Genomic DNA, 15,621 nt, shown 5'->3' on the forward strand with positions numbered 1-15,621 from the left:
CTCCATGACATCAAATTTCTTTTTTGGAAATTAAAAAAGCTATCTAAGCATCTTATGGTGGGCTGCATTATCTGTTCATTCAACTTCAGTGTGATGAACTAGTTCACAGCTTTAATCCTCAACTAGCTGTGTTGTCACCTTTTTGCCAGCTGTGTAGCTGTGCAGCTTTTGAGTGTGTTTTGTAAATGAATGTAGTCGGTAACAAATGCTTGATAAATTATGATTGTATATTTCAGATACCTGTAATGAAATTATATTATCATTCCATTCATACTTGACTAAGATTTAACTTCTTTCTTGTGACGGTTTTGATATAAGGTAAACTGGGGAAAGCTAGACCTTCCTTCACATTTCTCAACAGAGGTAAAAAAGGCAGGGGCTATCATTCCCTCATATTACCCTATTCAAGTGAGGGGGAAGCTGACCATAATTAGATTATCTTCTGTTCCCAATTCTCAAGTGTGTGATTAGAGAGCAATGGCAGGGGCTAATTCCCCCCCCCCCCCAATTTTACCTACATGTATTAACCAGTTATAAACAGCCAAGAAACTAATGGCTGGTGGACAAGCATTTGTGACATAGGTCCCCCAACGGTAGAAGGCATTGCTAATAAACCTGAGGACTGCCAACAACATCGACAGTCCAACCTTCTTGGGACCAGAACGTCACTTCTATCACAGACGATGTTCAGATGCATTTTCCTCAACTTCCACATTTATTTTAACAGTGCATGGAGTGTAGACCAGAACATCTATCTGGAAATATCCATGTATGCTAGGACAAGTAGAAGATGCCTTCCGAGTGGAGATGCTTAGTGTATGATGGAATTTGCATGGTCAGAAACTTCAATTCGTGCCGAACAAACCCAACGCTCACAAAAGAGCCCTTCGAGAAAAATCCTCAATGCCGGAAAAATCACCAACATGCATCTTCCTTGTAGATGCCAATTGGAACACCTTACACTATGTATCAGTGATGTCTTCTACCTAGACACATTCATCCATGTCTCTCTTTGCTCAACCAATCGGTCAACAAGTAAGAAAGACTAACGACATAATTAAAATCACCAATACTTTATTGATAAATGACCACAGGTTAGTATATTTTCCTGCAATGGTTTTTTACAATATTTTAAAACCAGTGCAGAATCAAGATAATGACCTAATCTTTTCAGCCTGTGTCTGAACATTTCATTGGACTGATTTGGGGCCTATGTAAGATCTCAAAGGGATGGGGGGGGGGGGAACAGTAGCCCCCTCCCCTGCTAATACGGCCCTGTAAGTCATGAAGTATGAAACCCCTGTTTTAGTTGTCAGTAGTACGAAGCTCAGTATTAGAGTACATGTACTTGGTCATCATTATCATTTTAACGTCAGAGAAATATTTACCCATTTGTAAAATAAAAACATAAAACGTACCTCCACCCTCAAATGGTAAGAACCTTTCAAATTCAAGAACATGCCGGAGCCTTTTTTCAACGTTACCCCAAAACCATGTAAATGTAAGGTCTTTTTAAAGACTGAAGACAAAATGACACAGGCATGCATGGATTTGAAAGGATTCAAATGAATTGAAAATGCCAAAGAAACCAAAATTAATTTTAAGTGTGTAAATGGTACAAATATCCGTTCAAAGCAACATGAAGCTTTTGAGATGAACAAGATAACAACTCAATGTGAAGAAAACTAAAGGGTTTTTGGGATTTCTAATGACCTTCAAAAGGATTAAATAACTAAAGATATCTTGCTAGAAATCCTCAACAAAACAATAGACTGTTCTCCATCGTGTATAGGTGAAGCATAATTTCCATTAGGAATTATTTGTCCTCAAGTTATTATCAAACAGTGTTTCAGTTTAGTATGTACTCAATCAAATAATCAACTGGACTAGAATGACATTGAGGGTTTGTTGATGTCTCTGAATTGAAATTCAGTGGAGTTTGTCTATGCTGTGACAGCGAGGGAGTTTGAGCACGGATGATGTACCATGTACATGTAAAGCTGTTGTCGTGGAACGTTGGGTCATTTCTTGCCAGATTTTTTAATGCCACCTGAACCTGAAATAGACAATAAACAATAGACATCCCGGTATGTACAATACTCAATACAAGAATGGACAGAATCCTCTCTAACAGCACAAGTATCCTTCAGGGGTACAGGTTTCCGCTTACAAATTGGCCTATATTGTATACACTACAGAGTTGCCAATGTCCAACATGCAGTTTACCTCAGTTCCCAACCCAATATTAAAAAATCTAAGCCAAGTTCATAGCCAGTCAAGTTTGGATACATTACAACTACTAGCCATATCTAAGGCATTGTAACACATACCCATTGGGCCTTTCTGGCTAGCTTTAGCCTTGGCTTCTTGCAATTTCTTCTGCTCTTCCCTCTGTTTTTGTTTCAAGGCTACATCATCCTGAAAAAAACAAAGCAGGGACAATAAGACCCGGGACTGTGTGTAAACTTCATTTAAAACTTGCATACCAATAAGAGCAAATCACCACATGAAGAGTGGAACCTCCCTGAGCAGACATCTCTATACATGTAATAAGGACACCTTCTCCATAAGGACAATAGTTCTAATTTGACCTCTCTCATCCTTGCCGGTAGTCAGTACCCCAAAATGCTTTTGGAGGCCACAAATTGGTGAATTACTACAGCATTTATTTATATTTTCCACATTGACATTGTGTTAGTATGCAGTTTGTTGAGGTTCCTCCTAGGAACCGGAAACAATTTGAGCCACAAGGGATAATTCAACTCACATCATCCATATCCTTTGGTCCTTTCTTTGGTTGCTTCAGTGGCTTCTTTTTACCACCTGTAAAAGAGAAATAATATTATTATATATGAACAAAAACCTAATAATATTGATATCAAGTATGACAGTGACACAAACAGCCAAATTTGTGGACTGCTTCATTTTTCCAAGTAATTGTAGCAGGTTACAAAACAAACCTCCTCGATGCATTGATGAATAGATGGTGTACGCCGCGCCTAACAAACAACCACTGCAGACAATCACAAAATCAAAACTGTCAAAACTGGTTTTGACTGCTTGTAGGTATGCACTGCACTACATTGTACTGCTACAATACACTAGTGGTAGTAGTGCATCGAGGTGATGAGGATGTAGTCGGCACGAAACTGGGAATTTTACTTTATATCAAGAGGAAGGTGACATTATTTTATTGCAGGTGGACGGACGATGTATTCTTTGTTTCTTTTAAAACATATATAGCTCATTTAAACCTGCCTTCTCTTCCAGACATGCTGATTTCTTTTGAGCACCGTTCCAAATGACAACAAAAATACACGCGTGAAAATAGCGGGAGTGACGTAGGCAGAGAAAAAGAAACGAACAACTTGTTGGACAGAGCTATTAAAATGTTGTCTTTTCAGTGTTTAGTTCAATTTTCTATACATAACTGGTAGTAAAATAAATGTAAAACTAATTATGTTGTACTAATAGTTTATTTTTTTGGTGTATTTTGAGAAAACTCTGATTTTATTGTCAAAATCTTCAAATAGAGGAGGTAGTAAAATTTAGGCCATCAAGTGCAAATCTTCCCACAATGCATCAAAAATCGTCCATATTTTGTCAACAATCAATCAGTGCAACAGAATTATCCACAAAAACACCCTCAAATAACGCTAAACTTTCCAAAAATCAATAGTTAAAGGGATTGGGCATGTAGAATATAAGAAAGTGAACCTAAATATTCTGAGTTTAGTGTGCAGATTGTCTGAACTGCGCGTGTGATAGAGTTGGAAAGTCAAAGTGCTTCATAACTCAAAACTGCAGGAGCTACCTCCACTCTTGCACTAGCTTGACTTCAGTCAATCAGTGTATGACTTCCCAATCCATTTGACAATCATTTCCGAAAGTACAAAAGTGGGGTTAGTTCTGGCAGATTGTCTAATCGATATGGCCAAATTCTGCATCTTGGTGTGCTCTTTATAAGAGGCAGGATCACAGTGAAAAGCTAAAACGTGAATGATGTTAGCCGCCTACCACTAGGCCTATTTCATATAGTAAAAAGTACAGGAAGCAAAGTGATATGTCTCTAGACGATTACTCAAAAAGTAAAGTGATTGGAAAGGGAAGTTATGGAGAAGTGTGGCTATCAAAACATAAAAAGGACAAAAAGCAGGTGACTTGAAAATGAAATGGATTTTTCAGCATCACAGACATAGATTCTTTTAAATAGACTCAGTGGGCTGTCTCAAATAGTGATCAATTGTTGACCTAGTTGGGCAAGTAATTTGTTAGTTAATTGCGTTTTCTATTCCCCAATTTGAATTTCATTTTGCTTTCTTTTGTGTTCTTGCAGTATGTTCTCAAGAAGATTGACCTTCACAATGCATCCAAGCGTGAACGAAAAGCCGCTGAACAGGAGTCAAAGTTACTGTCCCGCCTCAAGCATCCTAATATCGTGGCCTACAAAGACTCATTTGAGACGGGTGACGGGATTTTGTATATCGCTATGGGTTTTTGCGAGGGAGGGGATCTTTACAATAGGTTAAAAGAACAAAAAGGTATACCCCTGGAAGAGCGGCAAGTTGTGGAATGGTTCGTACAGATTGCAATGGCTCTTCAGGTAAGGATACATGATATTATATTCAGCGTTGACTTTCACTAGTTCAGTCTCGTTTTCTTGTAACAAACATTCAAACAAAACCATTTAAGTGTGAGCATGGTAGGACTGTGTGCGCTAACATCCTGTTTTTATATTTATTTCAGTATATGCATGAAAGAAATATTCTACACAGAGATTTAAAGACTCAGAATATATTCTTAACTAAAAGTAAAATAATCAAAGTGGGAGATTTAGGAATTGCTAGGTAAGTAGAATTGGCAAAATTGAATTTGGATCCAAGTTGATTCAGCAGCTGTTAAAATTGTTCCTCTGGAGGTGATAAAAATTTGCTGTTGGTTGAATTTTGATACCCACACTTTCCTTAGCGTCAGTGCCATACACTTTTGAATCAACTTGCAGGCTGTGTGTGAAGTCAACAGTGTGCATGAGAGGCCATCTTTACAAAAACACAAATACAAACATTTTAATCTGTGTTTTCCTGCTTTCAGAGTTTTGGAGACTTCCAGTGATATGGCCACAACGCTAATAGGGACACCTTACTATATGAGTCCAGAGTTATTTTCCAATAAACCATATAACCACAAGGTAAAATCTTCTATGAAATCTGAGTATCATGATTATTCTACATCGGTTAGTAAGTACGTTTTGTCGTTGAAATACAAGCTAAAAAAATTATGGTAATGATTTATGATTGATGTTTTCCTCCTTCCTCATATTTAGCCCTGTTTGGAAAGTATTCGAATACTTACTCTGTTCTATTTATTTCATTTAAAGTCTGATGTATGGGCATTGGGTTGCTGTGTGTATGAGATGGCTACCCTAAAACACGCATTCAACGCGAAAGATATGAACTCATTAGTGTACAGAATTCTCAGGGGAAAGGTAGGTTTACATTCAGATCAATATTTTCTTAGGGTGGGGGACCGTATTGTCGTTCTCTGACCCATTTTAACAGTGGTCCAGTGCTACATATTCTGTGTGAAATCAGCAAAAATCCACATGTCATATTCTCATGAAATAGACTATAGGCAAGACATTCACTTCACTATAAGGTTCTATAATGTCACCTCACCAGACATGCGCATTCGATGCCACCCCAACCTTGGAATTCTATATCATATTCTTCCAAGTGCATGGAATCCTCTTCACAATTGACAGATTTGAGCGCCAGTGCTGACAATGGAAAACCTATATCATTAGATAACTTCATTCCAATTATTTTCTGCCTCAGATTGAAAGTTCTTCCATTTTGGTAAGAATTGTCATATACAGTGGGAATTTCACCTGTATTTCACATTTAACCTAGACACTGTCATATAACCTAGTATGAATTTACATTGATGCCTAAGTTGGTAACTGCTAAATTTCTAGATAAGCTGAAGTCAGCTTATCAAAGTGACTAGGAAAATTGTCCAAGGCAAAGACTAGTTATATTACAACCGAATTGGCAATTAGATCCTGAGAAGTTGATTATAAGTTGCTTGAACTGTTTCTATAACCTACTGGTTTCCCTGGTTGTGGACTGGTAAAAAACCTGAACTCATATCTTCTGAAAACTAAAAATGATGTGGTCACCTTTCGCGTAGTTGTAATTTGGCTCATACTGTTATCTCTAGGCTTTCTTGAGGTGGCTTGGGCATTGGTGATATATCTCGTTGTCTGTCATATGGGAGGCAAATCTATCTCACATAACTTAACTAGCTACACAATATGACCCCTCCTTGCTAAAATCACCGAAATATGGTGAAAATATGGTCTGTTGAAGTTTGATGTTAATTTTTTTCATTCAGATATCATTTTTTATTTGCGTACCATAAAGAGCCCTCCTCCAACACAAAAAACAATCATTTTAAATCTTATTTCCAGATGCCCACCATGCCCAAATCCTACAGCCCAGAACTGCTGAACTTAATCAAGGCTATGTTACATCAGAACCCTGATAAGAGACCTAGTGTCAACAGAATACTCAGAGACCCCTACATCAAAAGAAACATTGCTATATTCTTAGAGGGAACTAAGAAGTAAGTACACACAGACCCTGTTCATATTCTTGCATTATATTGCTTAGCAATAGACCAGTCTTCTTCCCAGACTCTGTGTCTTGATGATAGAGGCCATTCCTTCTGAATCCTCTGAGAGCCTTGGAAAGCTTTTCATGCGGTGCCATAGGTAGTTGTTCCAGGACTGTCTACGGAACGGTACTTGACTAACTGTACATCATTTTAATCAGTTAAAACATTTCAACCCCTTATAATTTTGACCAACTTTTCTCTTCAGTCGCCGTAGTAGTGTATCAAGTGTGTCCAGTGCATCCAGTGTTTCAAGTAGTCGTCCATCCTCATCATCAGGGCGACCACCATCTTCAGGCCATCCAAGGTCACAACCAAGTAGCTCAGGATACGAGGAGCCAGATACAAATCGGTCGGATGTCTCCCGCATTTCAAGAGTTTCCAGTGCGTCACGAGTATCAAATCGTTCCGAGGCGTCCAATGTATCCAACCGGCCAAGTGCGCCAAGTCCTCAAGGACAGAGAGGTCACAGGTCTGCTAATGGGGGTCAGGGAGATGGAAGGCCGAGGTATTCCTCAGTTGGTGATGAACCAACTCCTAGTTCTTCAGCAAAGGTGGGTACCGTTGTTATGAGTAGTTACACCCTTTGTGTCACTTGGCAGATGAACACTCTCATTAATTAGCCCAGAAATTGGTGAGAAAAATATCTGACAAAGAACGAGTGTGAATAGATATGTTGCATTTGATATTTCATTTGGGTGCAGTCATCATCAATCCAGAGGCAAAAGTAATCAAACTGTCCAAGAATTCATGCTCACCACATTTCAATGTTGAGTAATTCTCTTGCAGACTCCTACACCGACTCCGGCCAAAGACGAACCGAGCCACAGACGACGTAGAAGGAAGGGGGTTAAAGATTCAGACTCTGAATCAGTGGCAAGTTCTGAAGCTGGCGAAGACTCAAGCCGAGTGTCCAAGGTGAAACAATGTTCAATTTGTTCTTTGCCAACAGATTTTGTATGGGGTTGATGTATTGAATGATGTACTTGCTGTGAAAAGGTTTGGCAGGTGTATCCTTCATGTACAGTTGATAACGAATGAAACTTTTCTATTCTGTGCTGGGGCCAGTTCTTATTGGTGTTGTCCTTCATTGAATGATGACCCATGGCAGGCATTTTGGGACATCATTCATTGTAGTCATAGTCCAATCAAAACTTGATCTTTCCAGGCCAAGTCTGCTTTGAAGCCAAGGCCCCTCCCGCCAAGACCGTCCAGTGCAGAATCAACCCCACAGCTCCGTGCCGCTAAAGTCACCGATGATTCCAGCTCAAGTTCGGTGACGAGTTCCAAAGATGACGTCAGCAAATCTGTAGGTGACACACCGAGGGTAGGTTGTGCTCAGGGCTAGAAAATTCCACCAAACGGTTACCGAATGTTGTGTGCACTGGATATATTTATTATACTGATACTGTAATACATGTAGTAGTACAGTTGTTATCTAACAAATTCATAGGCCTTCTTCTTCCTGGTGCAGTGAAGTGGTTAAAAAATTTCTATGAAAAATTTTCATTTCATGTTTTTTCGAGATCCTTGACTTAACAGTAGTAATCTTTAGTCACCAAAACTTGACCTGACCTGTTTGATGAAAAATTCATTGCTATTTTAAGCATATTTTTATCAAATGTATAAAAGTTTCAACAGGAATTTTCATGCCATTTGCAAAACCATTTTATTCTATTTTTGTTTCAAGTTCCTGTAGTTGTTCCATTTAATATCAATGTTGTGTTAATAATTTATTGAAAAACATTGGGCCAAAATAATAACAGCTATTAGTATTAAATAATAAGTGATCTTTTCCAATAAATGAAGGAATTTGAATCCATGTTGTCACAAGAGCGGGGGGTGAAACATTTTGGTCACCTGAAAGTTTTTAGTTGTCTTGAATTGCCAATGTTGCTGACAGCTCCTCACCAAAGGAACTTATCATTCAGAAGTTCAAGTTTAGATAGGCTCCAAGCAGGTTTGATTATCGAAATGTTCTCTAATTCAAAATATGATGTCTTGTTTTTGATACTAACCTGAGATAAACCAAATCATTTCAACAGCTGCTGGAAACGGTAGGATTGATGTTTTATAGCACTTTTGCAGAGAAAAGACATATGTCCTTGAATCATGAATGCAAAATGTTGTTATGCAGAAATAGATAGAGACCTTGTTAAGTAAAATCTTTGATTACATGCATTGTCATTCTGCATTCGTGATATCCCATTAGGACACCTTTCAAGTTTGAAGTTATGCAGTGAAAAAACACATCTTTTTTGTTTGTTTGTTGGAACCTTCCTGATTCCACTGATTTGTAGTTGCAGTTCATTCTTCTATACCTCGCCTGTTTATAGTAGCCTGGGATTTATCATATTGTGTTGTTGGTGTGTAGCCTCCGGGGGTGGAAGAAATGTGGAAATATGAGGGGAGGGTACCTTCCCACCCATCATACTTCCCTGCCACACTCCACCCTCTGGCTACTGGGTAAAATCATGAACGATAGGCTGGGCTATCAGCCTTTGTTAAACATCATTTCAAGATGGTAGCACTATGAGGAGGTTTTATTGTTGTGAAAGTAGCATCTCCCTTCAAGAAAAGACTTATCATAATGCACTTACTTCTTTTAATGTCTTTGGTGTTTTTGCACCTACGAAATGTCTTTGGCACCCTTTGCATGATAGTAGAGTTCAAAACAAGGTTATTATGTTCCTACCTGTTTGGTTGTGAATTTAGATAAATATGATTTGGTAGATGGGCCAGATTATAAAGTTTTATGTAGCTACTAAATAGATGTCAGTATCTTACATTACATGAGCAATATTTAGGTCTGTATAGTTGATATATCACCGAGGCAAACCAGATCCATTCTCAAGGCACATCAGTCACACCTTAAGACCTTATTTCACATGTCTTATTCCCGTTTCCACCTCCACTTTCATTTCAGAGCCGGCCTAATAGTGCAGCACGTGCACGTCGACGAGAGAGAAAAGAAACAGACACACCGAGGACACCTGTTGGGCCGCCTGGTAAGTAACATTTTCTTACTTTGTACCAATTTTTGTGTGGGTCACTGGTCTTCCTCAGATAAGTTTGGCAAAGGAAAAATACATTCGGAACTGAATTATGGAGAAGCGTGTTCAATGTCACTTTTGTTTCATCATGCATTGGATAGGTATGTTCTATTCTTTGGACTTTTAGAATGTTTAAGTTTGGTTCAAACAAGTCCAACTCCAAAACTGCCTCTTGCTCTTGATCATACATTTATATATGACTTCTGATTTCATACCAGTGGTCCTCCATCGGCCAAGAGTCAAATTTGATCAGTTTGATGGTATGCCCCCTGATCGCCATGGATATGAAGTTCCCGGTGGATCTAGACACCGGCGAACCAAGTCAGATTCAGAACCTTCGAAGGTAGCTGAAAAATAGAAAACAAACTGCTTGATAGGTGATAGCCTGCCCTTGTACTGTGCTGTGAACCGGGAAATTTTCACCAGTATATTTCTAATTTTATCATGGAATCTCATCTGGGATCAAATCACAAACATTATCTGAGCCATAATCAGTAAGCTCTGGCATGATAATGGAGATATCCAACCAATTACAGAATAATCAGAAATAAAATCTTGGAATTCCAAAAAAGTATTTTCAAGAAACGTTTCTCAGTTCACAGTTACGTAATACCAGGACTTCAAAATATGCTTTAGGTTCTTCAATATCATCATGATATTACCATTGTAAATATTCTTCAATTTTATTTAGCAGTAGTGCTTGTTCTTGTCGCTTGATAATAAGCTATCAGTAAATCTGCTGCTTGTAGGTGGAGCTGTATTATTACGCAAGGACGCACATAAATCGAAAGGTGCTGATGTAGTAGATAGCAAAGAAGCTGCCAGTAATGGAAAACTAGCCAGATCCCCCGAGAAAAAACAGGTGACTTTGCTGTTGTGTTCAGTGTATTTGAATTTGGATTTATTCAAGGCTGTCCTGGATTGTTTGATAACTGATCAGCAAGAATGTTCCAGTTTCTTAAATGACTCGTTAATTTGATTGTAATTACAGCAATGTAGAAAGGTCAAATTCGATTTTGAATTAATTTCATAACGTTGTGCCATTTCAGAAGGAAGCGATGCGTGTTGTTGAGGCGTCTAAAGCCCGTCCGATACGCCAGCCATCTCTACCCAACAGCAGCAGCAGCACGACAGAGTCTGACTCAGATCCTGAAGTGCCAGAGCCTGTTAAAAAGTGAGTGATCTGTTCAGTTTGCCTATTCTTCATCAGTTACCCATTTTGTCCATTTTTCAGCTATCAATTTTAAAAAGTTACAAATCATAAGTCATGTCAACTTTGAGATGGAAACTTGACATTATATAGTAGAAAAAGAAGCAGAGTAGTCATAACTACATGTAGTGACAAAAAGGATTTTTAATTCATTATACATGTACCTTCAGTTTTAAATGTGGCTTTTTTCATTAAGCTTTTGCATTGTTGTTTTGTTTTTAAGTTACATTCTGTTGTTCAATGTCGTTCTGTTCTTCAATCACCTTTCAGAAATAACCATGTACCTCCACAGCCCGATAGCAGGGACAACAATGCTCACCATCATAACCACCATAGGTATAGAAGTTAATAACAACTCCAGTGATCATTTGCTGTACATTGTACTAACTGGAAAATGTTTGTGTGCATTAAATTTTTGGTGATTTTCAAGAATGCACCATCAAGCGCACAAATTTCAACTCTATAATAGATTAACCATTAAATTTCGGCAGCAAATGATAAACTTAGTCTATCACCAAGTAAAAATAAGCAAATTCACCAATTTTACGGTTTACCGCATTGCATGTTTATGCCAACTAGAGTTTGTACTCTCTATTCTGAAAATCTGCCTTACCTTCGCTTTATGTTTAAGATTGGAGATCCAATGAGGAAGTCTAGCCTCTGATCACCTCCAGCAGTGATGAATTATGGCATCCAGCCTTCGATGTTACCATCATACCCGAGTAGATTGTCAGCACCACTATCAGCAGTGGTGAAGTTTTGCAGATACCTCATTGTGTAGCCAGTATACTGCTCTACCAACCTCTTACCCAGGTTTTTCTCTCATTTATCAGGCGGAATAAGGAGATGAACAATTTCATCACGCTCCTTGACACGACGCTTCGTCTCAACAAAGAGGAAGATCGATCACCTGACGAAGATGAGGATGATTCCGATATCGTCACTCCGAAACTCGAGCGTCAGATGTCGGCACCCACGCAGGAGTCCGGAGCAGTGGTTGGTAGGTATCAGCAACCTGCTGCTTCCATCCAACTACCTCTTGCAAAGGTGGAGTCGAAGACCAATTTCCCCTGTGCATTCTGCAGGTCTGTCCTTTGATGATCTGATGCCAGGAAATTTGACCAGAAACCAGCATGACTAAAGATGTAGCTTTGGGGAGCTACCGTTTTTGTATTGGCATCCGACTGAGGCTATGATCTGATAATGATCTGAATGAAGAAGAAGGAACTGACTGTCATGAAACACACGTCAGCATAATTGTGCGTTCATAGTTGTTAGAGTGCTGGGGTGATTATCATGGGTCACTTTCCTGAAAGAAATACAACTGTTCATCTTCATGTCCTTGAGCATGACACCTGAAATCCTAACCTACTTTGTTATAATAATCTGAACTGATTTCTATTGCAGTTTCTCCTCAGACGCTGGGTGCCACTGGAAGGCTAATGGAAAGAATTACAGCTCTGAGAAAGTAAGTTCTAAATCTGAAACAGAGGTGGGATGAATAACATTTTTTGAATAGTGAACAGATATTCAGTGATACTTTGCTGAATTTAGAGTGACTCATGCAGGAGAATTTGGCATCCCTCTGTTACTTCAAGTACTCCTCAACATTTATGCTGCAATACAGAAGAAACTAAGTCAAAAAACCCGATTGGTGGCTAACCGAAGTGGGATGCCAAAAAGGCTGATTTCGCCTTGGAGGAGGAAGAGCCAATGCTGAAGAAGAAGAAGTAGACTTTATTTGACTTGCCGCTACTTTTGTATTTCTTCATTACTCTAATTATAACTGTGTTTGTCTCCAGGGATTGTATCCGAGGGCTTGGTGTTGAGAAGATGAAGAAGGCTTATGACATCTTGGACAACATTGAAGGTGATGAACTTGAGGTAAGAAGCATTATATGTTTATGTGAATAAGAGGCAATACTTTGTACAAAAATTTAGGCATCCTTTGATGTTAGATCCATAGTCAAGGTTAAAAAGTGTTTTAAAGGCACTATTAGCAACTTAAAGTCCATGTTCGTTCTTCAAAACAGTCAAATTTTGTTGATTTTCACCTCGTCTAATTATTGGCACAGAGTGAATGAGATTTTTATAGAATTTCAATTCTCTATATTTTCAGCCCCAACTGATCCAACTCCTTGGTAAAGATCTGTTCGATGAATATGCTGGAAAAATATGGCAGCTGAAATTCTGTGAGGAGACAGCATTCGGACACGTTGGACTAAAATGATCACGATACTTTCAATACGGTCATTGAACTTTCTTATCAGCATGAGTAGCAATCCATACGTATGCAGTCTTGTTTTTGGATGTCTTTCCATGAATATAAGATCAGTACAATTAGCCTGATTGTTTTTTGAAATTCGCTGTCAAGAGAATGCTGTACATTAAGGCAATACTATGACTGACTGGCTTGTGATGGTCACAATGACCAGAAAGTCCAAAGTCTAGAAAGTATGAAGGAACATTCCATGTCACAGTATCTGGGTTCATTTGTACATTATTTATAATTTATATATCTTTGTGGTTTGACTCGGTCACTGCGTGTATATTTAGTATGCTGTAAATTTGAATCAACGTTCTATGTTACCCGAATTTAGCAGTATAAGGAGAGTTGTGCCAGTATAAGTGACACGCGTAGTTTGGTGCAACTTGTACTATTTTGTTGTCTTATGCCACTGCTGAAAAGATGTGTGAAAGTGTGCTGGTTTTGATTTTCACATTTTGCAGTATCAATCATGTTGGTAAATTACTATATGGTGATGTATTGGGAAACGTTTGTGATTAACTGCATATTTTTATGGGAACCAAACGCTGGGAAGAATTGTTCCAAATAGGTACCTAAATCTTGAGTGACAGGGAAACTCTTCCGTCCAATCGGCATTGAAAATATAGATAATATCAAAGAGTGGACCGTCCTCACAACATCTCAGCTGGTAACCCTATGATACGTCACAGGAATGAGTGAGGTTTAGAAACGACATACTTGATTTCTGTTTGTCCGAGTCAAACTCTCGCACTTTATTGAGACGCTTGTGTGACAAGAATAATGTGTATATTGGTGTCATCATCGCTTGTGTGTACATTTCATTGTTGAAGAAATTATAACTCTCATTCCAGATCGTAGATTTCTTAAGAATAAGAACATAGGATTTTAATTTAGATTTAGCTTCTGTATGAGAATAGGACTTATCATTATCATTTTGTTATTTTCTAAAAAGATGTTTATAGGAGTATTAATACTCCAATATCAGTTTTAACTTATTTAATCATTTGATAGTGCACGGTCACTCGGACTTTTAAAATTGCCATTTTTTGTAAAGTTGTCTTGTATCTACCAATCTCATCATCAATCATATCCAGTCTGTGATTTTAGTTACAATAAGCCGTCCCAAATAACAACTCAGATTTGTATTTTATTCTTTCACTTATAATATTTTGGATTTTTTTTCACCAATACAGTAGAATTTCTCTATTAAAGACACCTGCCTTTGGACCGATAACTGTCTTGGATGAAGAGTTGTCCTAATAAAAGAGGTCAAATTAAATGAAAATCCCCAATTCTGGACCAAAATTAGCATCCTTAAAGAGAGGGTTCAAACTAACGGAGGTGTCTGCTAAAGAAGGTTCCACTGCAGCATGTTTTATGAAATGTAAACTCTTCTGATGCGCCACATGTGGGTGCTTGTCAGTAGCAAAAAAGCTTTAAGCCATTTATCATGACAAAGCTTTGCACAATTGGGGATTGAAATCAGTGCTATCTCTCTGTGGCCTGGACTGCCAAATATTACAGCATCCATTACACATGTACTTAAAACGTTTCATTGATCTGTCGCCGTCCCTGTTCAAACTGAATATTACTTCATTTGTTCACAATATCCTTTATGCATATCAGTGAATGTGTTTGCCTCATTCACAATTTAAAATTTGATGAATGGAAGGGAGGACTGGTGATACCCTCAACAGCTGCAAAAGAAGTCAGGGCTATCAGTTATTCCTGAGCCAAATCTTCAGGATTGAATGGGGACCGTGTTAGTCAGCTGCCTCTAAGGCTTGTCGTTCACAGAGATAGACACTGTTCAGATATGGTTGGATCAAAATAATGTGACTGTAGTGCATTTCCTTGTTAAGTGAGCCTGGGGTTTCGTCATTTAGTGCCTGTACTAGTGTCAACTGTTCAAATGTCAGTGGACAAGTTGGTTGTTGTACATGTAATATAAGTGTATGGAACTGAATAATAAACCCATGACAAAAAACGATATTTTCCTAGTTCTTCTTCCTACACACAATACCGAGGTGAATATGCTTCTTCCCTCCTCAAATTGCTGGCTGTCAATGGCTGCAAAGTCTCTGCCTTCACTTGACTCGAGGTGAACTGTACCTCAGCTTGGTGTCCTGGTTGTGACATCTCTGCCTACACTTGTCTCAAGGTGTACTGTACCTCAGCTTGGTGTCCTGGTTGTGACATCTCTGCCTACACTTGTCTCAAGGAGTACTATACCTCAGCTTGGTGTCCTGGTTGTGACATCTCTGCCTAAACTTGTCTCAAGGAGTACTGTACCTCAGCTTGGTGTCCTGGTTGCGACACCTCTGCTTTCACTTGACTCTAGGTGAACTGTACCTCAGCTAGTCTGCCTACGCTTGTTTCAAGGCGTACTGTATCTCAGCTGGGTGTCCTGATTGTGA

General features: G+C 38.7%; 1 protein-coding gene and 1 long non-coding RNA gene across 6 annotated transcripts; one reads left to right on the plus strand and one right to left on the minus strand.

Moving 5' to 3' along the window:
* Window positions 1–1,057: 1,057 nt before the first annotated feature.
* LOC135491130 (uncharacterized) lies at window positions 1,058–3,342 on the minus strand. Its single transcript, XR_010447779.1, has 4 exons — window positions 3,259–3,342; window positions 2,768–2,823; window positions 2,331–2,418; window positions 1,058–2,056 (listed from the first exon to the last, which is right to left on the minus strand). It is a non-coding gene; the product is annotated as an uncharacterized LOC135491130 (long non-coding RNA).
* Window positions 3,343–3,573: 231 nt separating this feature from the next.
* Window positions 3,574–15,185, plus strand: LOC135491090 (serine/threonine-protein kinase Nek4-like). Of its 5 annotated transcripts, none has more exons than XM_064776738.1 (17): window positions 3,574–4,156; window positions 4,337–4,603; window positions 4,747–4,847; window positions 5,092–5,188; window positions 5,378–5,485; window positions 6,470–6,624; window positions 6,881–7,226; window positions 7,462–7,590; window positions 7,841–7,999; window positions 9,599–9,680; window positions 9,944–10,068; window positions 10,775–10,899; window positions 11,206–11,271; window positions 11,769–11,935; window positions 12,343–12,403; window positions 12,738–12,819; window positions 13,055–15,185. In XM_064776738.1, exons 1-17 carry the CDS (start codon window positions 4,064–4,066, stop codon window positions 13,163–13,165), a joined length of 2,274 nt encoding a protein of 757 aa, XP_064632808.1. In that variant the 5' UTR covers window positions 3,574–4,063; the 3' UTR covers window positions 13,166–15,185. The 5 variants fall into 5 exon arrangements, with proteins under 5 accessions (XP_064632808.1, XP_064632809.1, XP_064632810.1 ...); XM_064776739.1 differs by lacking the exon at window positions 9,944–10,068 and adding an exon at window positions 10,475–10,587; XM_064776740.1 differs by having other exon boundaries at window positions 7,841–7,981.
* The last annotated feature ends 436 nt before the right edge of the window (window positions 15,186–15,621 follow it).

The sequence above is a fragment of the Lineus longissimus genome, chromosome 7, assembly GCF_910592395.1.
Source record: "Lineus longissimus chromosome 7, tnLinLong1.2, whole genome shotgun sequence".
In the NCBI taxonomy this organism is placed as follows: Eukaryota; Metazoa; Nemertea; class Pilidiophora; order Heteronemertea; family Lineidae; genus Lineus; species Lineus longissimus.

Bases quoted from the DNA above. Each gene is read 5' to 3' on its own strand.
- LOC135491090 (XM_064776738.1), top strand. From the start codon at position 4,064: ATGTCTCTAGACGATTACTCAAAAAGTAAAGTGATTGGAAAGGGAAGT. The intron at 7,227-7,461 runs GTGGGTACCGTT...ATTCTCTTGCAG, and splicing joins CTCCTAGTTCTTCAGCAAAG to ACTCCTACACCGACTCCGGC. The intron at 9,681-9,943 runs GTAAGTAACATT...ATTTCATACCAG, and splicing joins GACACCTGTTGGGCCGCCTG to TGGTCCTCCATCGGCCAAGA.